The 25,609-nt window shown below is 41.8% G+C and overlaps 2 protein-coding genes across 2 annotated transcripts in view; both read left to right on the top strand.

Annotated features, from left to right (window-relative positions):
* The window catches only part of LOC122555768 (espin-like protein), a 70,830-nt gene extending 64,021 nt beyond the window's left edge, over positions 1 to 6,809 (top strand). The window contains exon 10 of the mRNA XM_043701884.2: positions 779 to 6,809. Coding sequence (XP_043557819.1) covers positions 779 to 2,500 — 1,722 coding nt within the window. The 3' untranslated portion in view covers positions 2,501 to 6,809. The remainder of the gene's footprint in view (positions 1 to 778) is intronic.
* A 16,492-nt stretch (positions 6,810 to 23,301) lies between these two features.
* The window catches only part of klhl30 (kelch-like family member 30), a 28,180-nt gene continuing 25,872 nt past the window's right edge, over positions 23,302 to 25,609 (top strand). The window contains exon 1 of the mRNA XM_043701885.2: positions 23,302 to 23,446. The gene's annotated coding sequence lies outside the window, so the exon portion shown is untranslated. The remainder of the gene's footprint in view (positions 23,447 to 25,609) is intronic.

Raw genomic sequence — 25,609 nt, forward strand, 5'->3', positions numbered from 1 at the left:
CATTTGAGCTTTTACAGAGTGAATGCAGTGTCGATTAGTTAAAGTTCCACCATATTGTTATAATTTGACCATATCTAAATTCTCAAAATAACTGAATTAGATTGACCCAAGGGTTAGAGTGTGTGAAAAGTTAAAATGAGTTTAAATAACTAAGTCTTAATCTGTTAGATTAGCTTGATCTGGCAGTTAGACTGGGGCAGAGACTAAAGTGTCTTTTTGGTTAGAATGAACCTTGACTCAGAATGGCTTGGTGTTATAGAATAACCCAGAGCATGCATTGAGTAACCCTGGGACAGTAGAGTTACTCAACAGTTAGTGACTTGGGGATGCAACAGTAAATTTGAAAGTGACAGCAAACCATCAATTAGAACATTTTTGGGTTAGAGTGACTTGGGAAAGATGGTCCAGTGTGTTCCTTAAGTTAGAATGATGAATGGGTTGAGCGCTCTGACATTTTGCAATTTTGAAAGTAAAAGTATTAACATTGAACACATCTTTTCTGGGATATGACATGAGTAAGCTGGAGAAAGTGACAATGTAAAGCTGGAAACTGTAAAAACTGAGAGAAACATGACTCGTGACCTTTAAATGTTTTTAAAAAATCCAAATTAAAATTGAAATGCCCCAGCTAGATGCAGGATATCAAGAGACTTCCTCTGTAAACTCTAATTTCATTTAAGAGTATTCAGTCACGTTTGATTTGGAAGATTGTCTTATCCTTAATCATGGATTGTGATGTTGTTTGAGGGTCCATTCAAATCTTCTTTGCTCCATCAAGCACAACGGCAATGGTTATCTACAGACGGAGATATGGAGGTACTCCCAGGAACACAACGCCATACTGGGTCCATTTGGAGAGCTTCTGACTGAGGAAGATCTTATCTACCTGGAGAAGCAGATCGAGACAGTCCAAGTCATGAAAAGGTGCCAGGGATACGAGGGGGAGTTGAATCAGTTGGCGGTGCAGCTGCGGACCATTCTCCCTGCTCCCATAGTCAACCTAACAGTCAGTATTCAGCCTTTGCGTCAGGATTCAGGCAAGGATAAACACTCATCTTTGCCCGTGTGGTGCAGCAGGATATCTGGCATTGTGAGGACTATGTCACTGCTTCTGTCAAATTTGAATGAGAAAGACTGCGCAGAGCAACACAACAGCAAGGAAATCACCAGAATGCCAAATGTGGAATTAGCAGCTATCCCCTTCTCATCCAAGCCCAACCAAACGTCCTCCCGAAACAAAGTGGAGAAAGAGATTCAGCAGTTCGGTGTCTCCGTACGCACACTCAAAGCAAACTTTGAAAAGCAATGTGTGAGCAAAGAAAAAGCTTTGGCGTGCTCTGACACACAGGGAAACCAGAAAGGTATAGGCAAAGAGGATGACAGCAATGGTGGCTCTTACTCCAAGTCTTCTGAATGTGGAGATGGGAGTCAAAGTGTAGAAGCTACTCATGATGAGGATGAATCTCTCCATGAGGTTATTACCAGGGGTCAGCAGAGTGAATCATGTGAAGAACAATTGCCTGATCCTGAGCAGTCAGGCAGGATGGAGGACAGAAGTGAGTCAAGAATCGCTTCACAGGCTAACATAGCTGAAGACAGCACTGTACATTCACCTGTGACTGAGTCGACTAGTCTGAGAAAAGAAAGAATTGTTGTATTATTCCTGGGTCACTGGAAAAAGTCAACTTACGCCATGTCTTTGGGAACGAAAGTCAGAAACCTGCATAAAGTTGCCAGTGTTGAAGATAGCAGTGAACTACCAGATAATGGCAAGATGGCTGAAACAGGGGAGAGTAAACAAACACCAGAGTTGGAAAGACAACTGGAGCCCCAATCTAAACAATCCATACAAAATGGAAAATTTAGGCACCTGTTCCTACAGCAAAGGACTATCACCAAACTCATTAGTAATTGGAGAAATATCATATCCCATGTTCCATCCAGACAGATTAGAAGACTGAACAGGCAAAGGATCACCTATTCCCCTGAACAGTTTCTCCCACGTGTCAATGGCGTTCCTGTTGATCACAACAGCCTGACCCTTGATCTTTTTATGCTGGGGTACTTTCACATCCTCGAGCTAGACCTGCCCCCAGATGAAAGGAAAATGAGGCATCTTCTGTGTTTCGAGGTGTTTGACCACTTGGGGAAGTTCAGTTGGGACTTGGTCCGTGCGTTCCACAAGGCTGTCATTGAGGAGATTGATGCTGGCAAAAGGGAATGGAAAGATGGGTTTGACGACATTAAGCAGAGGTTCTTCAGCAACCCTGAAAACATGGTGGCTGCAATGAACACGCCCTCACAGCCCAAGACAGCTGTAAGAGCAGTGCCTAAAGTTGTCGTGCAAAGTGCCACACCTGAAGAGGATGAAATGTCCATAGGGCAAGGCTATTCTTCTGACCTTGGAGGTTTCAGCAATGATGAGATTTGCAAGTACATTGACAGAAGCTTTACTTTCTGGAAGGACAAGGAAGCTGAAATTTTTGATTTTGAGAAGTAGCTTCAGGATTACTGTCCATCTGATGATGTGGTTCGATTTCCTACAGCTCATGGGAGAATAGTTGGGTTAGTTCTCTGGCCCAAATGGACTTAGGTTTCATAAATTGAGCCTTTGTGACCAAGATAAAAAGGGGACACGTTTTTTGGTGCTAGTATAGTCTGTTACTGACTGCATTATATTGAGTCTTGACTAGTGTCCCCTTAACTACAATGGAAGTGTTAACAAACCCCAACTAATCAGCAGAATCCTGTGATCCACTCTTCGTAATGAACAGAAACCATTTCTCTCCTCTCCATAATGACTCTTCCATACAATAACCTTGAATCTTACGTGCACTCTATCCATGTATCTAGCTAAAATAATTGTGTAATTCCTGATGATAGACATCCAGTTGCTCAAGACATCCACGAGTATGGTTTATTTTTGTAAGAATGGGCCAATTAAACTAAACACCAATGGAATAGCATGTAATACCAAAACTATTCTTTTTTACAAATGTTAGTGGTCCAAAAGATTTAGTGCACTAAGTAGAATGACCTGTTAATACAGCGCTACCAAACTCATAAATCACAATATAACCTGCCTTCCTTCACTGCAAGCTTGGTGCAATAAGATGCATTATTATTATAATGTAACCTATCATGGAAACCAAGCAATCACATACTTAGTTCTGGCTTCACCCGTTAAAATATATATGTAATACAATATAAATGCATTGGTCCCTTAGTGTATTGAGTTAATAGATTACTTTGGTTTAATACTGTTCAAGGCCTGAAATAATATTACTCTAGATTAAGCACAACACCAGACATGTATCTCGGATTCCAGCTATGAAAAGAATCCATGTTGCTACATACGAAAGAGATATGCATCTATATTGCATCTTACCACCTCATTCAGAAGCATATTATACTCGGGAATTTTTTTTTGCAGTGCAGTAAGTATAATTTTGGCAAACGTTGCAGATGATTTGCACACAGCAAGATACTATAAAAATAAATGGAATTAATGTCTAGTTAATCCATTTAGTTTCCTCAAATAATTCCACACGAATATTGTTTAGGACAGCAGGTAAATCTCTTCATTGACAGACTGTATCTCTGATTAGTGTGTTATTGGAAACCTTTAACTAAAACAAGGCTTGAAGCATAATCTTCCTACTTGGGTGGGAATGATGCCAATTGAACCAAAGTTGAGCTAACACTTTTTCTTATAAATAATGGTAGCTTCAAAATCATCAGCAAAATGAATGACCATTCATATGCCACCACTGGTAGAAGTTGAACAACTTTAACTTTATACCAGAAAAAAACTAATTTAGTTGAAGCTCTAAATATAGTCATGCCTAAAGTGCATCGAACACAGAAACCCTCCTTCACTTTTCTAAGTCATTCAACTCCACTTGGTACATAGGGTCATAGAGTCATAGAGATATACAGCATGGAAACAGACCCTTCGGTCCAACCCGTCCATGCCAACCAGATATCCCAACCCAATCTAGTCCCACCTGCCAGCATCCGGCCCATATCCCTCCAAACCCTTCCTATTCATATACCCATCCAAATGCCTCTTAAATGTTGCAATTGTACCAGCCTCCACCACATCCTCTGGCAGTTCATTCCATACGTGTACCACCCTCTGCGTGAAAAAGTTGCCCCGAGGTCTCTTTTATATCTTTCCCCTCTCACCCTAAACCTATGTCCTATATTTCTGGACTCCCCGACCCCAGGGAAAAGACTTTGTCTATTTATCCTATCCATGCCCCTCATAATTTTGTAAACCTCTATAAGGTCATCCCTCAGCCTCCGACGCTCCAGGGAAAACAGCCCCAGCCTGTTCAGCCTCTCCCTGTAGCTCAAATCCACCAACCCTGGCAACATCCCTGTAAATCTTTTCTGAACCCTTTCAAGTTTCACAACAACTTTCCGATAGGAAGGAGACCAGAATTGCATGCAATATTCCAACAGTGGCCTAACCAATGTCCTGTACAGCCGCAACATGACCTCCCAACTCCTGTACTCAACACTCTGACCAATAAAGGAAAGCATACCAAACGCCTTCTTCACTATCCTACCTACCTGTGACTCCACTTTCAAGGAGCTATGAACCTGCACTCCAAGGTCTCTTTGTTCAGCAACACTCCTTGGGACCTTACCATTAAGTGTATAAGTCCTGCTCAATACTACAATTAATAAGTAAGAGAAAAAGTATTAATTGAGAAAAAAAATCAAAATAAATTTCAACTTATTTGATTAGAAGGTGGAGTAACCTTTTGATTTGTTTGTCTGTGGTTCACTACCTCTGCATGTATGAGTTTGCCTAGACACAGATAAGAAGAGAGAAGGATCTGAAAGAACTTTTATTAACTAGCACCTTTTTGACCCAAACACATTCTGAAGAACTCTACAGCCAGTAAAGTACTTCTGAAGGACAGTCACTGTTGCAATATAGGAAATGCAGTTGTAAATGTCAACTCTCCAATCAGAGGGATCCCTAACTACCACTGAGAGAAATGACCAGATGATCTCTTATTGGGGCATTAATTCAGACCACTAATGGACCAGGCCATTTACTGATTCAAAGTTATGTAGGCACGTCCTGTTTCATGGCAATTATCAGGAATATTGTCCACTTTATTCAATAATTTAACCTGACAACACAAGCATTCTAAAACGTTATTGCCTTTTAGGGTCATTATGAAGAGGTTGGATTGGTTCCAGGAAAGATTTTGCTGAGGCAGTGGTGTCAGTTCATGCAAAATGCGGATCTTCTTGTTTTGTGTGTCAGTTTTTGATTGCTGAATAATTAAAAATTAGTAAATGATTCTAAAATACTTCTCATGATTTGAATGAAAAGTTGTTGCTTGTGAATGGAATTTATCAGCTCTTACAGTGGTATGGTTTGAAATTCAGCCGGGGTACAGCATGTGTTTGAGGTCGGTTGACCCTTGGTTAACTTGGTAGCCATCAAAAATGTGTAACAAACTGAGTAATATTACAATCTGTGGCCCATTAAAAGCTTTCATTGCATAACCAAGCCTTGAATGTACCAAAACATCATGAACTCTCTGGTTTTAGGACATTTGCATGTGTCCTTCATAGGAGAGAGCGAGGGAGGGCTCATTTGGTTTCTGACAAATAAAAACCCTACCAAGGTGAAGTTCTGCGGGAGGTTGGAGACTCTTAAACAAGGGGCTACATCTTTGACCGCGGCAGTAATCAGATGACCAAGATTAATAATCTATGCAATTTAATTTTTGTGATTCTTCTACCTATCCAACACTCCTGCCACGTCTGCAATGACCAAGATGTTGATGGTAAGAATTTTCCATGTTGTGAGAATCTGATTTAACTTCAAGGGTTCTTAAGTCTGTCAAATCATATGGTTAGAGCGTCAGATTAATTTGTGACAATTCAGGAACATTAAGTAAAAATTCATAAAGCAAGCAAGCTTTACTGGCTGCGACAAGTATTAGTTAACCTTGGGTGTGGAGCAGGTTACTCAGCGTGACCCTTGCTGCCTTTTCCTGTCTATGTCTTGCTGTGAGGCTGCTTTGTTCTCTGGGTTCTAATAGGATGTCTTTATATTCTTGGTGGTTATTGTGCTTTTTTAAATTCTGTGACCTGAAGCTAGGTTTTTGTCTGTGCTCTTTTTATCCTGTGTTGAATGTAAAGGTTATCACATGAATAATCCATGTCAACCCGATAATTGGTTCTGGATACACCCTCTGAGATTGGGGTCCAAGTCACACAAAGTCACACAACACCAGGTTATAGTCCAACAGGCTTATTTGGAAGCACTAGCTTTCAGAGCGCTGCTCCTTTCTCAGATTTTTCAATCATGAAAAATCTTGAGCTGCCTTCTTGAATCAATGCTTCAGTATGAAGCCCATATCATGACTCAGTAATGCAAGGTGAAAATTGCTGCAAAAGTACTTCAGCGACTGAAAATATGGCCAAGCCAATGCTTTGCTAATATGACAAAAAAAAGGATGGTTGCATCCCAGAAGAAGGCCATTCAGCCCTTTCTGACTGCACTAGCCATCCAAGGAATGATAAACCTTGTGCCACTTACCCACTTCTCCCAGTAATCCTGTATATTCTTCCTTATCAGACAATAATTCAATTGACCATTGAATGCCTTGATTGAACCTGCCTGCACTGTACTCTCAGGCAGAGAATTTCAGACGCTGACCTCTTGCTGTGGGGCAAAACTTTTCCCACGTGTTGCCATTGCTTCTTTGACCAATATCTTAAGTTGTGTAATGGTGAATTCATTGTCAAAGTATTAATCATTTCAAATTCAGCTCATTTCCACCAGATCTCTGTGAACTTGAAGGTCTGTGTTAAAAGACATAAGTACAGGGAGTCCTCATTTTAAATCTCTGCTATTAATCCATTTTATGTTTTAACCTTCTTTTTAATGTCTATATCACCTCATTTAAAGTACCATTGCTCCTTTGAACAAGTCTCATTTCCGAGTCACATCTTGCAATATTGTGCTATCTAGGTCATTGTACTTCATTGATCATCATGTGGCTTGTATCACTGCATCATCAAATGTCTCTTATTGTGCTTCTAGAGTTGGCATAATTGTGACTGTACACTGCAGTCTAAGATCATTGTTTTTTTAAACATCTCTCTCTTCATGTATTGAAATAAGCTTAATTTAAATCATTTTTCAAAATTTCTCCTCTGTATCTACAGTAATCAAGGAACTGCTGTGGTCTTTTCATTTTAGAAGACTTCTTTGCTGTATAGTACTCTATACTACTTTAGCTGAACAGCTACAATAGTGGAGGGACTTGTACTATACCCATTATGGATTGAACATTTCTTTAAAGACTTCTCTGTAAGCAAGAAGTCTGCTTTCTTTATTGAAGCTTGTCTTGTTTAGTTTTGCAAGTTATTCCAACTTGGAATGCACAGCGCTGCACGTGTATGACACAATATTTCAACACTTGCATTGGCTTTTCTGGGAAAAAATTGACCTCAGGAATCTAAGCCTGGCTTTAACATTGATTCCTGTGGGAAATCATGCTTTACTTAAGATTGTTTCATGGAAAATCGCAATTTTAAGGAACACAACCCCAACATTTAAATGAAGACATCCTGTGTGTGCACCATTAAATCTTTAGAGCTCAGGTTTCCATGCCTGTCACACAGATGCCTACCTCCTAACAGTCCAGAGATTCCAATGTTGAAACAGATATATAGTGGTCACCGCAGTTACAAAGATGAAATGATGACATGATTAAATAGTAAATATAGTGGAATATGCTTCCATTTCGATGCTAAGTCAATCGAAACAATTGAATATCAAATATAATTCTCTTTGTATGCTTTTATATGTTGGGCAGAACATCATGCTCTGTATCTCAGAAAGTATAAAGAATCATCACATTAATATCTCGATAATTCTCTCACTGCCATAAACTCCTGTCTTGTCTCATTCCCTTTTTCTTATTCTATTGCTTCTGTCAGTTTACCTGCTCTAGGTAAGCCTATTACCCTCAGTTATGTGTCAGGCAACTTTGACTTAGGAGGCAATGTAAAGTTGGAGATATTGGATCTGTGAAAATAAAATCATATGACAAAAAAAACCGAATGCTGGGAAAATGGGAGAGGAGTTGGGAAGGATCAGGAATGTAGGAGAGGAGATGGGAAGGACTGGGAATGTGAGAGAGAAGATGGGAAAGACCAGGAAAGTGAGTGAGGAGTTAGGAAGTACTGGGAATTGAAGAGAGGAGATTCACAGGATATTGGGCAAATGGCAAGGAGGAAGTTTGAAAAGATTATAAAGCCTCAGATTTGGCCTCAAATTTTGAAAATAAAGAGTTTGGAGATTACAAACAAATTATGGGTGGCACAATATCCCAGTGGTTAGTACTGCTGCCTCACAGCACCAGGGACCCATGTTTAATTCCATCCTTGGGCACCTGTCTTTGTGAAGCTTGCACATTCTCCCTGTGTCTGTGTGGGTTTCCTCTGGGTACTCCAGTTTCTTCTCACAGTCCAAAGATGTGCAGATTAGGTGAATTGGCCATGCTAAATTGCCCATAGTATCCAGGGATGTGCAAGCTAGATAGATTAATTATGGGAAATGCAGGGTTACAGGGGGTGAGCTGCTCTTCAGAGGGTCAGTGTGGACTCGATAGACCAAATAGTCTGCTTTCACACTGTGAGGATTCTATGAAATGTTCTCCTGGACCAAAGAGATCCCATAGTTTTCAGTTTGGTTGAGTCTGGGAGTCTAGTTTGTGCTGGAGCCTAGGGATCAGGCAATTCTGGATTTGGTTATGTGTATTGAGGATGACCTGATGAAGGAGCTTAAAGTGAAGGAGTCCCTGAGGTGACAGTCACCAGGATGTGATAAAATTACATTGAACTTCGAGAGGGAGAAGCTGGAATCAGATGTAATGATTTTACAATTGAAAATAGGTAGCTAGAAACACATGAGGGAGGAGCCAGCCAGAGTTGATTGTAAGCGGAGCCTAGCAGAGAAGATGCTGGAGCAGCAAAGCAATGGCAGGAGTTTCTAGGGATAACTTAGGAGGCACAGCAGAGATTCATCCCAAGGAAGAAGAAACATAGTAAGGGAGGACACGACAACTATGACTGACAAAGGAAGTCAGGAACAGCATTAAGCAAAAGAAAAAGCACATGATATGGAGAAGATTGGTGGGAAGTCAGAGGATTGGGAAGACTTTAAAAACCAAAGGTCAACTAAAAAAGCAAGAAGATGGTCGAAGGATAGCTGGCGGGGGGTAGTCGGTGGGAGAAGATGAAATATAAGGATGAGCTATGAGTAATATAAAAGAAGATTCCAATTTTTTCATTAGATATATCAATGAAACAAGAGAGGCTAGCGTAGACATTGGACTGCTGGAAAATGAGGTTGGAAATGTAGTAATGGGGAACAAAGAAATGGTGGAGGTAGTGAATAGGTACTTTGCAGCTGTAACATACCAAAACTTCAAAGGAGTCAAGGGACAAAGGTGAGTGTAATGGTCATCACTAAGAAGAAGGTATTGGGGAAGCTGAAAGATTTAGGCACAAAGGGACTTAGGAGTCTTTGTTCAAGATTCTCTTCAGGTTAATATGCTGGTTCAGGTGGCAGTTAGGAAGGCATGTGCAATGTTAGCATTCATTTCAAAGGGACTAGAATTAAAGAGCAGGAATGTACTGCTGAGGCTGTATAAGGCTCTGGAATATCATGAGCAATTGTGAGCTCTATATTTGAGGAAGGATGTACTGGCCTTGGAGGAGGTCCAGTGGAGATTTACAAAAATGATCCTGGGAATTAAGGGCTTATCATATGATGAGCAGTTGAGGGCTCTGGGTTTGTATTTAATGGAATTTAGAAGGATAGGATGATCTGATTGAAACTTACAGAATACGACGAGGCCTGGATAGAGTGGATATGGAGAAGATGTTTCCGGTATTGGGAGAGACTGGGACCTGACAGCACAGCCTCAGAGAAAAGGGACAACCCTTTAGAACCCAGATGAGGAGGAATTTCTCCATCCAGAGGGTGGTGAATCTATGGAACTCATTCCCAGAGAAGGCTGCAGAGGCCACATCATTGATTGTCTTGAATACAGAGATAGATAGGCTCTTGTTTAGTAAGGGGATCAAAGGTTATGGGGAGAAGGGAATAGGGTTGAGAAACATATCAGCCATGATCAAATGGCTCAGCAGACTCGATGGGCTGAATGGCCTAATACTGCTCCTATACCTTATGGTCTAATTAGATATACATCACAGACTGCTCAATGGTGAAATGGTTTCTTCGGTGTGGACAAAAACTTAAATCATTGATTTTATTTCATCTCCATAGCAAAAAGAAGAAACACTGCTCTTCAGTGGTCTACCTCCATGGAGACAAGAAATGATGATGCAAAAAGTGAACAGAGAGAAGTACGTATTGATAGTAGCTGAGTCAGAAGCTGCTAGTGGTGGAGCAGCATCAAAGTTCAGTTATTACAAGGAGTATCTGCAGCTTAAAACTGGGTGGAAATGCCTATCTTCACCCAAGGAATGAGTATGCCTTTTGTATCGGTAGAGGAATTTACTGGGACCTACTATTGTGACATTCATTTGTGTGAACCCATATCGACCTTCACCTAGAGGAATTTAATATTAGGATATCCTCCACCCAGATTGGCTAACATCCTTAGAATAAGTTATTGCCTCAGTGACTTAAACAGAGGGCTTATTCCTGTAGTCACTCACATTCCGATGGACCTACAGCAATGGTTCTGCCCAGTTGGTGTACATCTCATTGTTGAGGTATTTGTGTGAATGAACTTGTCAAACTAGGCCTGGGAGTGTGATGCATGGTGTTAGTAGCAGCCCCAGATGAGGTTCTTCCATTAATTACAGTTCCAAATGGGATACCCCAAATTGTTAAGCTCCTGGGTGAGGAGGGATGAATTGCTTCCCCTACTTTATACACCTACTCCTTCAATTGGTCACAACAAGGTTAATGTTTAAATAATGTCTCTTCTCCTGTGGGTACCTCTCTCCCAGATCAATGATTTTGTGTTTTAAAAGGAGTCAGTTTAACCAGGCTTTCCCAAGTCAACAAAATAGTGAGTCTATTAGTTACTAAACATGAGAAGAAACAATAACACAACACACTACACACAGCTTCGGAATAAGAAATAAATCCAAAAAAATTAAAAATTAAAGGTCAGTTTCTAATTTGTTCGTGGAGGGTAGCAAGTACAACATTGCAACTGTTACAAGGGATGTTATCTGTAGTGTTGACATTAGTAGTTGAATAGTCCATTTCTAGATTCTTGTATTTGCAGGTTGATTGAAATTCTTTTGTTCTGGTTCCTTTCAATAGTGGCTGGCAGCACTCAAAGAGAGAGTGTCTCTTTCTTTACCTGCATTGCACGTGTGTTTAATGGATTTTTCTCAAGCTGTGAACTCCAAGCACACTAGTCTGCACATTCAGGTCAACAACATACACAGACTTGTAAGCCCTGTGTTTCTTTTTGTATATCCCTAGATGGGTAGAACAAAGGCATCTCTGCAGGAGGTCGGATTCTCTTGTGAGGTGTTGGGTATCCAGCCTCTCTTTGTCTTTCTTCGTCTTTCCATTTGAAGTTGCCTTGATTTTGCACAAGTGTGATAGTTCATGGGTCCACGCAGACAGTCACTAAATTTACATCTGCAGTCCCTTTTTGGTCATAGTGTTTCTCTCTGGAAAAGGGTACATTGGAATTAACAGTTTGATATGTCCATAGTTATGCTGGGATTATGATAACCATTGGACCGTGGATCTGAGTCTGATACCTTCCAACCCTGCCATTCCTGCATGTCCTCAATGGTAGCAATGCCACTTTCTTTCCCCTCTTTATAGCCTTTTTTTTTCTGCTGTGGTACCACTGGCCATCTCCTTCAGACTTCACCCTAGTGACCATTTTACATGTTGACTGGTTAATCAACCAATGGCTATATTGCAACCAGACCCAATCTTGCCCTCATCTGGTTTACACTGATTTCTAACTGGATCCCTGGAAAGTGATCAACAGCAGGAAAACTGACAGCTTGTTGCCTCACCCTAACCCAGGAACATTAAGTGAATGCAAGCATCCTGACATGTATCAGTTAAATCACAATGAAACCAGTGACTGGAGCTAGAACTTCTGCACAATGTAACCACTTACTTTTTAAATGTGACTACCTACCTTTATCACATGACCATCTACTTTTAATATATGACTACCCACCTTTAACATGGTGTATCTTAAAGTGATCACCTACCATTAACACGTGATGGTATATTTTAATATGTGATCAGCTACCATTAACACATGATGGTATATTTAACATGTAAAAGGTAAAAACAATGACTGCAGATGCTGGAAACCAGATTTTGAATTAGTGGTGCTGGAAGAGCACAGCAGTTCAGGCAGCATCCGAGGAGCAGCAAAATCGATGTTTCGGGCAAAAGCCCTTCATCAGGAATAAAGGCAGAGAGCCTGAAGCGTGGAGAGATAAGCTAGAGGAGGGTGGGGGTGGGGAGAAAGTAGCATGGAAGAGCTTCAGGGCAGAGGAAATGACCTGGGAGTTGCAGTGGGAGAGGGACTCCTTGAGATTCTTGTAGAGAGAGGAGAAAAACTTCTTCAAGGCAGGCATCCTTGCAAGAGAATTGGCAGTAGGTAATTCAACTAGGTAAAAACAATGACTGCAGATGCTGGAAACATGTGACTATTTTAACATGTGACTACCTACCTTTAACCACATTCCTAAGTGAACAGAGGATTGCGGTCATAGATCTGTCTGTACCTTTCCACATTCAATTATTTTTTTCCTGGCGCAAGTCCCTTAAACATGTCCCACTAGACCGCACCCTTTCACTCACTTTTCTCAAAGATATTTTTAGCTAATTCCTCAACTTATTTTTAATGTGTTCTCTTATCTTTGTTCTCAACAGGAAGAAGCAAAGGTGAGTGTTGGCCCTGGAGTTGAATTCGATTTGAGTCTGTTCTTACAAGTATTCAAGCTCCCCCAGGTATATTACTGACAGGTTAATTCAGAAGAAGCACAGTGAAGGAACTGCTTCATCAAAGGCCAGTCAGTTTCACTGTGAAGGCAATGACTCAGTTATCATCAAGGCCAAGAGGGGAGGATGAAACACAATGATATATTGTCCAGAGGAGCATTACCTACCAAATACAACAATAGAATAAAAATTCTGCACCACTCCCATCATGGACAAGCAACCATGTCACTCAGTCTAACCTTCTCCTCCTTACATGTTCACTTGAGCCTCCTCTGCCTTGCCCATATACTCTTGCTTCTTTTTCATCCCATTCCAACACCCTCATCCTCACTTAAACCTCCCTCTCCACAGCCCGGTCACTTGAACAACCCTCCTCCACACACTCACTCCAACATCCCCTTCCCTGTGTACTCACTCCAACCTCACACACGCACTCCAACCTAACTCACACTTTCACACTTACCTCCCCTCCTTACCAGCATTCCCCTAATTCTTGTTTCTTTTGCACGAACTCATCAGCAATCAGGAAGCCTCAGTGATATTTCAGTGGCAAATACGCCACTGCGATAGTTTCGAACTCAATTTGCAGCTGCATGTTGCTTCAACAACAACTTACTTTTAGAAAGTACTTTTACACTCCTTGGGGTATTTCATGATGTTAATCAGAAAGAAGGAGTCATTAAGACAGGTGACCAAAAGCTGGATCAACGAAATAGACCTTAAGGGGAATTATAAAGAAAGGAGAGGTTTAGAGCTAGGAATTCAGAGACAATAGGGAGATCAGGGATCCATAAAAGGCCAGAGTTGGAGAAATACAGATTTCACAAAGGGCTTTGAAACTTAAGGATGTTATAGAGAGGGTCAAAGGGAAGGGGCGAGGCCAGAGTGAGACACTTGAATGGTCAATTTATTCAGCATAGGCAGAACATGGCAATGTTCATCTCAAACTTCTGTTGATCTGATGTCCCCACACAGGCATCTCCAGCAGATTTCAAAGAAGAATTTCTTAGAATCCCTATGATGCAGAATGCGGCCAATCAGCCCTTTGAGTCTGTACTGACCCTCCGAAGAGCATAGCCTCTACCCTAGCTGCGTAATCTCACATTTCCCATGGCTAATCCACCTGGTCTGCACATCCCTGGGCCCCATGGGCAATTTAGCATGGCCAATCCACCTAACCTGCACATCTTTAGACTGTGGGAGGAAATTGGAGCACTGGAGGAAACCCATGCAGACATGGGGAGAACATGAAAACTCCACACAGACTCCGAGGGTGGAATTGAGGCTGGGTCCCTGGCGCTTTGAGGCACTGGTGCTAACACTGAGCCAGTCTGGGAGCTCATTGCCACATTTGGCAGTGCATTTACCCGCTGAGCCACCTACCCCCAAATTTAACACCAGTTTTCCACTAGACTCTATCATGATACCCAAGGCAGGTGGAGGGAACGATTTCCCTGTGGAAGGGTTCTGTGATGGCCATCCATTTTGTCAGATTACAGTCAATGACAACGTAGTTGAAAAGTCCCCTTTGTTCCACAGGTTAGAGGAAGAGAAAAGGAAGGAGGCAGAAAACCAAGAGAAGCTTCAACAGGCTTCCATCTTCAAGCAGCTCGGATATGATGAAAACCAACTGCTACCATGGCAACGGCATGCCATCCTCATCAACCACAATGGAATAAAATTCTAGCAACAATCACCTCCTGGGAACAAAAAACAGAGACCGCAGAGAATCAATCAATCACTTCCACAGATGCATTTCATTTGGGGAAAGGTGAATCTACAGGCCCTTTCCAACTTGTGTGTCATCGTCCATCACTGATTCCTTTCAAGTGATTGTGAGAAATTGAAAGGCCAATCCAGAAGCCAGTCCTCATCTTTGCATATTCTTCTCTGTGCTTGCTTATGGCATTCTTCTCATTACCATGGCTCAGTCCACCACGCAAATCAGCCTTCCTTCTATTGACTCCATCTATACTTCTCACTGCCTTGGAAAAGCAACTAACATCATCATAGACCTCTCCCACCTTGAGTACACTCTCTTCCACCCTCTTCCATCTAGTAGAAGATATAAATGTTTGTACATTCATAGTAATAGTTTTAAGAACTGCTACCTCCCCACTGTTATCTGATTCTTGAACAAACTTCTCAAATGTTAATTCTGATCTTTCTCTCTCTCTGTCTCTGCACCTATTTTGTGGCTGTAACATTGTATTCTACACTATGTTCTATTACCCTGATGCACTTTGTAAGGTATGATCTACCTGTATAGCACTCAAAACAACACTTTTTAATTTATTTCAGTGCATGTGACAACAATAAATCAACCAATCATTAGGATAAAAATAGAAAATGCTGGAAATGTTTGGAATTCTTTTGTGGAGAGAGAATTTGCAGTAATGTTTCTGGTAAACAGCCACTCAGTGGAGCTGGAAACAGTTAAGGGATGTAACAGGGGGACGGATAGAAACTATCTGGGCAAGAAGCAGAGAGCCCTCAGATTGTCAGGTGAGGGCTGGGGAGGGGAGATTGTGTTAAACAGAAAGGATGAGATTAGGGCTGAGAAACTGCCACTTGCCATTGTAGAGAGGGTCAGATAAGACCATAAGACATAGGAGCGGAAGTAAGGCCATTCGGCCCATCGAGTCCACTCTGCCATTCAATCATGGGCATTTCAACTCCACTTACCCGCATTCTCCCTGTAGCCCTTAATTCCTTGTGACATCAAGAATTTATCAATTTCTGCCTTGAAGACATTTAGCGTCCCAGCCTCCACTGCACTCTGTGGCAATGAATGAGTCCTTGATGAGCGTAAGAAAAGATTGGATGAAGGGAGAGTGCATAGTGTTGAGACAGAAAGAAATCAGCCGGGGGAAGAACAGGGTCAACTGGTTTATCAGAGAGTAACTTGGTCTTGTTGAGACTCTTAGCCTTGTGTTGACATTCTGACACACTTACTTTCTAGTACAGGGTCTTCTTCGTATTCAATGTTATACCATACCTTTCTCACAAACATAGAATCACTGAAGGAGGCTGTTTATTTCCATGCCAGTTCTTTCAGAATGTGTCCAATGAATCCCACTCCTTTTGCAATAGCTCTGTACATTCTTTTCTCCTAAGTTTTCACAACAGCCTTTCCTGAAGGCCTTGTCTGTCTCTATGGTGATGATGGTGTCTCCTCCCACAGTGCCTTCCTAGCAGCATCCTCAAACCCGGCTTTCCTTTAACAGGGTTTCCGCACGCTCACATCCTGGCAGAGCCTAGACCTGACAATCAGCCTCCATCGCACTTGTACATCTGGCAATATTTCAAGCAAGAGCAGGGGAAGATATTCTCATTGGCCTGGTTAATATTCATCTCTCAATCAACATCAAAAAGCTGATTATCAGTCATTAGCTCTCTGTGAGAGCTTGCTGTGTGTAAATTAGTTGCTTTATTTCAGGCATTACGACTCAGATTAAATTTCAAAAATAAGAATTAGAATTCCTACAGTGTGGAAGCAGGCTCTTCGGCCCAACAAATCCACACCGACCCTCTGTAGAGTAACCCATTCAGATCCATTCCCCCTCCCTATCCTCACACTAGGATTCCCTTAGATAAAATCTTCATGCTCACATACATATGCTCACATTCATAGTGCCATGAAGCCCTCTTTTTACCAACCCTGTAAACACATGCATATTCTCAGCCCAGGCCTTCCTCTCACTCAGTCCAACAGACTGAATTTAAGTAAACAGGATATTCGTTCTCTTTCATTCTCTCTCATAACCTCTTCTCTGGTTCTGAGGGAAGCCTGAAATCTTTTTGAGGAGTGATTTACTGAAAAATTACTGTGGCCCTAAGTCAACACAACAAACTAAGGATTGCAGCAGCTGAACTGAACATAAATGAATGTTTGCTGATGAAAGTTCAGTCTAATTAATAATTATCGTATTGTAATGCTCTACTATTCATGCAAATAAATTATTTTTGTGAAAGCTGATTTTGTAGAAAATGTGTTCCATGGCAGTTGCCATTACCCTGAGTAATTCCTACTTCTTCCTATCATCAAGTCCACAAAAAGCTCCATCATTCATCCTTCAGTTGTCAAGTGACTATTTTGGTTCATCTGGAGTAAGATTTTCAATTCTGTTATGATCCCTGTGGGGAAATGGCCAATTGTACTGATTGATCCCCAAATGAAAAATAACCAACAAGATTCCACTTCCTCTGGCAGCTCATTCCATACACCACTCTCTGTGCGAAAATGTAGCCCCAGGCACCTTTTAAATCTTTTCCCTCTCACCTTAAACCCATATTCTCCCCTACCTCAGGAAAAGACCTTGGCTATTCACCTTAACTATGCCCCTCATGATTTTATAAAACTCTAAATGATTTAACCTCCAAACCTCAGCCTCCTAAGATTAATCTCAACCTCCTAAGCTCCAGGGAGAAAAGTCCCAAACTATCCAGCCTCTTCTATAACTCAAAACCTCCACACTCAGTTACATCTTAGTAAATCTGTTTTTGCACCCTTTATAGTTTAATACCATCTTTCCTATAGCAGGACAACCAGAATTGGATGTAGTACTCCAAATACTGTCTTACCAATCTCATGGGCATGACATCCCAATTCCTGTACTCAATGCACTAACCAATAAAGGCAAGCATGCCGAATGCCTTCTTCACTAACCTGTGATGCCACTTTCAAGGAACTGTGTACCTGTACTTCTACACCTCTCTGTTCACCAAAACTCCCCAGGGCCCTACCATTAGCCATGTAAGTCCTACCAGGACTAATTTTGGTAACACAAACAAAATGTAACACCTCACATTTATCTGAATTAAACTCCATCTGCCACTTCTCAGCCCACTGGGCCAGTTGATCAAGATCCCATTGTATTTTTAGATGGCCACCTTCACTGTTCACTATATCACCAATTTCAGTGTCATCTGCAAACTTACTCACCATGCCTCCCATATTCTCATCCAAGTTGTTTATATAAATAACGAACTAGCACCAATCCTTGCAGTACACTGCTGGTCACAGGCTTCCAGTCTCAACCACAAGCTTCTGCCACTACTTTCTGTCTCTTACCTTCGAGCCAATTTTGCATCCAATTAGCTAACTCTCCTTGGATCCCAGGTGATCTCACCTTGCTAACCGTGTGGAACCTTGTCAAAGGCCTTGCTAAAATCCATGCAGATAACATCTACCACTTTACCTTCATGGTCATCTCTTCAAAAACTCAATCAAAATGGTGAGACACAATTTCCCACACACAAAGCCATGCTGACGATCCTTAATCAGTCCTTGCCTTTCCAAATGCATGTAGATCCGGTCTCTCAGAATTCCCTCCAATAACTTACCTACTAATGATGTTAGGCTCACTGGTCTGTAGTTCTTAGCTTTTCTTTGCAGTCTTTCTTAAATAGTGGCACAACATGAGCCACCCTCTAGTCTTCCAGCACTACACCTGTGGTTGTTGATGATAGAAATATTTCTGCTAGGGCCCACAATTTCTTCCCTAGCTTTCCACAATGTCCTGGGATACACTTGATCAGATATCACAAATTTATCTTCCTTCAGTTTACTATCTTCTCTAGACCGAAGGAATATTTGCTTCCAATTCTGTGTTTATTCACCAAATGGATCAAGTATTTGCCAGTGACATAGCTGAAACTAATTCCATGCTATAAAACAGCTGTATATTTGATTGATGGTGTTTGCCATTTACAACAGAATCTGATAGAGCTTCTCATTTTACTGAAAACACAACTGAGAATGTATGAAACCCGCTGGGAATACGGAAGAAGCTGCACTTGTCATAGGTTACCTAGAGTCTTTGGGATGAGCACATGAGCCTGTAATAAGCAGCCTAAAGAAATACTGCTCAGCATGTAGCTAAGATAGGGATGCTAAATGCACACTGATCTATTCGGCTATTCAACAAACTTTGAATCAAGCTACTGCACATTCTCAATCTCTTTTTAAATGATAATACCCTGTACATTGCTGTTTCAAATTTAAGATATACATTTAGCAAGTAGGAGCATGTCTCTCAGCATGTAGCAAATTAAAAAATAATGCCTGCAAGATTAATTTGCTTTTGACCTGAAATGCTGATCAAACAGGCACAAAAACATAGTGTGATAAAAAATGTCAATCGTAACAAGATAGAAAAAGAGGGAGAAAGAGTACTTTACTTCAATTATGGTAAAGGTAATCCAAAACTAAAATATTTTGACCAAGTTGGGCATTCGTTACACGTAAGGTATCAATGTTAACTTGCCTAATCTAAATCTAGGCAGGGCGGAGGTTCAAGTACAAATGTAAATCTATTAAAATCTAATCATTTTCAGAGAAAGGTTCAGGGGACTGGCTCAGAGAGGATGTGAATGAAAACCTGGTCTTGTAAATGTTTGCACGATTTTGATGGTGAACATTGGTGAAATATACTCCTATGTCAATTAACCTTTCCTTTACTTCCACCATGCAAGACCTACTCATATGATGTGTTAACTTTAGAATACAAAGATGGATGTTGTCCTTTGCAAGGAAATATGTAGTCAACACTTAATGACACTAAATTGACTCCAGCCAATACCTGAGACAAAAAGGACTCTCAAAAAGATCACTTGAACACTTGCTGATTTAACTGGGCCATGATTTGCAAAACACCACACAGCAGAGGATTGAATATTATAGCAACAAGTCTGGAGAAACAATTTGAACACCAAGTTAAGTTAAATTAAGGGTACACAGAAATCGAATATCATTCAACGTTGGATAGTATTTGATGAAACCTATTCTTGACAAATTCCAGTCCCAGAAATATGTTTCTTGGTTAGAAAGAACTTTTGAAAATAAGATGCTTTAGAGCAAAAAGAGACACAGCTTCACAATTATTGCCCCATTATCATCCTTTGCTTCCTCTTAGGGTTTTCTGAACTGGAATCTTCTTGGATCCTTACTACCAGTCTTCCCAACGAGCTTCAGACAATGAGTATAAGACTAGTTATGGAATTCATGAAAGTCAAGCATTTTACATGTCCACAATGGACTCCATCATTTTAGCAATTCTAATTTGAGCTTAAACCCATAATATTTTCAGAACTCTTGGATCAATTTTCATGTCGATATCTAATGAATGACTATTTTCCTCATTAAGCCATGGTTTGTGAAAGAGGTTTCTTTATGAAGTACAGTCCACCAAGTTAAAAATGAAACTAAATTACATGGAAATAAAAGCTAATTTTGCAAATTAAAGGTATTGCTGGAGGTGGCGAGGTGGGAGGAAGGCAGGGTATTTAATTAATGGAATGGTGGAATACCCAGTTCTAGCTCCACCATGAAGTGAGTCTTTTAAATGGCCAACAGAAGATGATTTAAGGGTCTCATCTGCGGCTGGTGGGATCAACTTAGCTTCAGGTTGCTATCTGGCCTTTCCAAATCAAACAGAGTGCAGGCTGCTTGTTGGTTAGGTGGAAGAGGATGGGGTTGGAAACACTCAATCGAATGTCTGATCAAGGGCATGAACATTAGGCAGCACCACTGACAGCAACGTTTACAAAGGACCTTCAACATTCTTTCAAATATAGCACCAAGATAACAACTGAAATACTTCACAATCCAAAGATTGTGCAGAGGGAAGGACTGGAGAAGAGTTGGGTGGGGGGTGGGTGTTGGGGGGGTGTTGGGGTGGAACACAGTGATTGCAAGCCTTTCCCAGAGCACAGTCACTTTAAAGGAGCCAGCGAGATTTCTGTCAGTCAGCACATCCTTCTGTGGATACATGACCAGCAAAGAAAGATCAAAATATAGTTGATTCAAGATGTGTCACATGGAGTGAATGGTGGGTTTCTTGGTTGATTACTTCACAAAAGGCAAGAATCTGATTATTTTCCCAGCTTGACTCGAATTACTGCTGCACTGGAGTCAGGTACCAATCTACAATGGCTCAAGTCTGGGAACTCTTGTGTCTGATTGGACACAGTGATTGGACTGGAAACACCCCCTGTGGATGAATGTGTGAATGGGTGAGTACCGAGTTAAGTGCATCAGCTTCCTAAAGTCTCCGACTCTAATTTGTGGACTTTTTTTGCAGCGTTGCCCATTGGAAGGTTAACCTCCCCAAGCAACTCTCATGGTGTCAGTGTGTTGACATTTCCAATGGGTTCTGACGCACATCTTGGTTCATATTACCGGTTTCTGATGATCCAGAAATTAGAAGATTTGGCCCACTCCGACAGTCACATGGAGAGCAGCAAGAAATACACTCAATGAAGCTCCCAGCTTTTGAATCTAAAAGTACAATTCTTTTAACCTGTTTGTTTTATTTCAAAAATATTCTTTGTTCATAAAAATTATCTTTGTATACACACATAGTCACAAAATGCAGTTCGCTCCTGTGCAGTATCATATCAAGGAAACAAACAGATACTGGAGTTTGACTCTATCCAAACAAACCAAAGACCTCTCTTCACATACAAGACTATGGTTATATGCACTTGAAGCACTAGGAGGGTCTTGAACTGACCCCCATTTAACCTTAGACAGTGGTCTTTCCCCACAGTGCCTTTGGAGCAGCTATCCCAAGCTTTAGTGAGTCCCTCAGAAAGTGGTCCTGGACTTGGAACATGCCAGTCTGCAACACTTGGTTGAGGTCATCCCCTTGCTCTGGAAGACCAACAAGTCTCGGGCAGACCAAAGAATGTCTTTCACCAAGTTGATGGTCCTCCAGATGCAGTGTGATGTTTGACTCGGAATGCATCCTGGGGAACACACCGTAGAGCACAAAGTCCTGCATCACGGAGCTGCTCAGAATGAACCTTGACATTTTTCTGAAGTCAGGGAACTGAACAACATACTACTTACACCGAGCCGCTGGGTGAATGGAAGTGGAAAGGTCTTGGTCATTGCTATGCTCCACTGGCAATGTAATCACAGGAAGCAGGCCCGCCAGATACTTTCACATTATCTTTGTGTCCAAGCACTGGAAATAATCACCTGTTATGGTCCTTTGTCCTGTTACAAGGTAAGATCGTTAAGGGCTGAATTAGATTTGTTTAATATGCTAATCATATCAGGAAATGATGCAATGTCACAAGACCCTTTAATCCCATACTGGTTTCCCAACATCAACCCTCAGGAAAATTCAGCGCAGTCTAGACTCTGGTGTATATTGGTTTCTCACCATGCCCATTGTTCCAATTTAAAATTCTCAGCCTCATGTTTAATTCTCTTTCCTATTCTGTAAACTGTGCTAGCAACTCCTGCCCTAACCTGCCATCTCCCTGTGTCTCTGACTCTTTGTGAAGCCCCCAATTCCCCTTCAGCTGATTATATCTGGAGCTTCTGAGGCTTACACATCTTATTGAAGAGCTGACTTTTTGACTCAGCCTCTGATCACCCTGCCTAATTTGTCCTCATGAGTTGGTATTCCATATTTCTGATTATATGAAGTGGCGAGCAGATGCAAATTCCTAACAACCGGAACAGAAATTGCTGGAGAAACTCAGCAAGTCTGGCAGCATCTTTATTTTTATTCATTTGCAGGCTGATGGTGTCACTGACTAGGCCAGTGTTCATTGCTCATCCTGAAATGCCCTAGAGGGCAGTTAAGAGTCAACCAATTTGTTGGAGTCACATGTAGGCCAGACCAGGTAAGGATGGCAGTTTCCTTCCCTAAAGGTCATTAATGAACCAGATGGGTTTTTCCAACAACCAATTCATAGTCATCATCAGACTCTTAGTTGCAGATTTCATTTCTTTATATTGAATTCAAGTTCCATCACCTACCGAGGCAGGATTCGAACCCGGCTCCTTGTAACATTCCTGGGTTAACATCCAGTGATAATACCAGTGGCAGATCACCTTCCTTTCTTTGTGGAGAGAACACAGAATCATCGTTTTGGGTCCAGGGACCCTTCTGGACATTCCGAAAATCCCTGTTTGTTGTCCAGAACTAGTTGGTTTTCCAGGACTCCTGTGCCGCATTGACATCCAGGGATGTGTGGGGGATGTGTGGATGTGTTCAATAACAAAATTAAAGCTGACTGCCCCTGAAAATTGAGTGGAATGAATCATGGTCACCAGCATATAAGGTCAAGAGCCTCATTTGTTAAAGTGAAAGCATATTTGCTTCTATTATATGTTGAAATAAGTGGCTTGCTGGTGTTACATGATATTGTCTGACTGAAGTGTTGCTTTAAGAACAGGTGGCCGGGTGGGAGGGCAGATAGCCAGCGCAGTGCTGTGTGCCTGGAGAGGATAAATATAGCTCAACACAGCAGGAACATGACAGCCTGCGTGAAGACACAATAACCCACACTCGCCTCCTGAGCCCAGCTCCGTTCCTGTGCAAACCTTCTGTGTTACTCTGAATCAAACCTTCACTTGGTGAGGAAATCCAATTGGGTGTGTCTCTAATATTTCCAAGAAGAGCTTGGGTAAGTTTCACCTTTTGAGTTCAAGGGGAGACAAGAGCAATTGGTAAAGGTTAAATAGTCATGCTGCACTGTTTGTGTGAGAGATCTCAAAATATAACTGCTCACTCAGAGAGCAGAATATTTTGGAGGTTTTGTTAGCCGTCATTATCATTTGAGCAGATGCCGAGAGTTAACAGTAACTCAGGCCCAAGTGTTGGAGTGGTGTTTTCCCTCCTCCTGCTGATCACGATTTTGTTCCTGTTGACTCAATTTCTTCTCTGTTTAATCTGCCTTGAATCTTAATGCTTCCCTGAAACTGACTGCAGACCAACTAGTAGGGCGCAATGTGAGGCAGGGTGTACTCAGGAGATTTTGTTGCAGATTTTCTTAGACAGGACGTTGTCTGTGACAGGACACTCTCTCACAACCTGTGATAGGGTGATCTCTGTATGACAGGACTCTATGTGACAGGCTTACCCAGTTATCATTGTTGTATAAGTGACAAATTATGGAACAATGCCTTGAAACATGACCGTTTTACTGGTCACTGTGGCACCATCTGCCCTCTTGGGCATTATGTAGAGGCCTAATTTTCAGATGTGATCTCTCCCTTGGTAGTTATTTAACCGCATGAAGCATCACAACTGAGCCTGGCCTCATACAGCATGCGTTGTGAAGTGGGTCAGCTGGACACATAGCAGGGGCAGCCATTGGATCCAGAATCTGGGATCTTTGAGTTCAAATATAAGAGAAAAATTGCATTGATGTAATGCCTTTCATAACCACATTGCTTCACAGTCAGTGAAGTCTTTTTGGAGGGTTGTCTGAGAAGTGGCAGATGGAGTTTAATTCAGATAAATGCGAGGTGCTGCATTTTGGGAAAGAAAATCTTAACAGGACTTATACACTTAATGGTAAGGTCCTAGGGAGTGGTGCTGAACAAAGAGACCTTGGAGTGCAGGTTCACAGCTCCCTGAAAGTGGAGTCACAGGTAGATAGGATTGGTGAAGAAGGCGTTTGGTATGCTTTCCTTTATTGGTCAGAGTATTGAGTACAGGAATTGGGAGGTCATGTTGCAGTTGTACAGGACATTGGTTAGGGCACTGTTGGAATATTGCGTGCAATTCTGGTCTCCATCCTATCGGAAAGATTTTGTGAAACTTGAAAGGGCTCAGAAAAGATTTACAAGGACGTTGCCAGGGTTGGAGGATTTGAGCTATAGGGAGAGGCTGAACAGGCTGGGGCTGATTTCCCTGAAGCCTCAGAGGCTGAGGAGTAACCTTATAGAGATTTACAAAATTATGAGGGGCATGGATAGGGTAAATAGTCGAAAGTCCAGAACTAGAGGGCATAGGTTTAGGGTGAGAGGGGAAAGATATAAAAGAGACCTAAGGGGCAACCTTTTCACACAGAGGGTGGGACGTGTATGGAATGAGCTGCCAGAGGAAGTGGTGGAGGCTGGTACAATTGCAACATTTAAACGACGTCTGGATGGGTATATGAATAGGAAGAGTTTGGAGGGATATGGGCCGGATGCTGGCAGGTGGGGCTAGATTGGGTTGGGATATCTGGTTGGCATGGACAGGTTGACCGAAGGGTCTGTTTCCATGCTATACATCTCTATGACTCTGTGACTCTATATTGTAACAATACCACTGAAACAGTTCACAGCAAGCTCCCGGAAAACATAGATATGGTAATAAGCAGACTATCTGTTCAAACGATTGCTATCTTGGGGTATATTTTTGTTACTATGGGGCATCCCCTTGCGCTTAATCTATATGGTGCCTTACAACACTCTCCACCACCTGATTGCTAACATTGTCAATCTTGCAATTATCATTGAATCATACATTACAGGTGGGCCCACTGAGGCTGTGTTGCCAATACCGCCACTAGTCCCTCTGTGCAATCCCTCAGGCACACTGCACTAGCAGCCTGCAGTGGTGCCTCAGCAGAAACCAGCTCAACTGAGTTTGCACGTTCTCCCCGTGTCTGCGTGGCTTTCCTCCAGGTGCTCCGGTTTCCACCCACAGTCCAAAGTTGTGCAGGTCAGGTGGATTGGCCATGGGAATTGCAGGGTTACAGGGACAGGGTGAGGTTGTGGGTCTAGGTGGGATGCTTTTCAGAGTGTGACTCCATGGGCCAAATGGTCTGCTTCCACACCGTAGACTTTTTATAGTT

This window comes from Chiloscyllium plagiosum, unplaced genomic scaffold (assembly GCF_037043375.1).
Source record: "Chiloscyllium plagiosum isolate Xiang-an unplaced genomic scaffold, Cpla_swu_hap1 HiC_scaffold_13, whole genome shotgun sequence".
Taxonomy (NCBI): Eukaryota; Metazoa; Chordata; class Chondrichthyes; order Orectolobiformes; family Hemiscylliidae; genus Chiloscyllium; species Chiloscyllium plagiosum.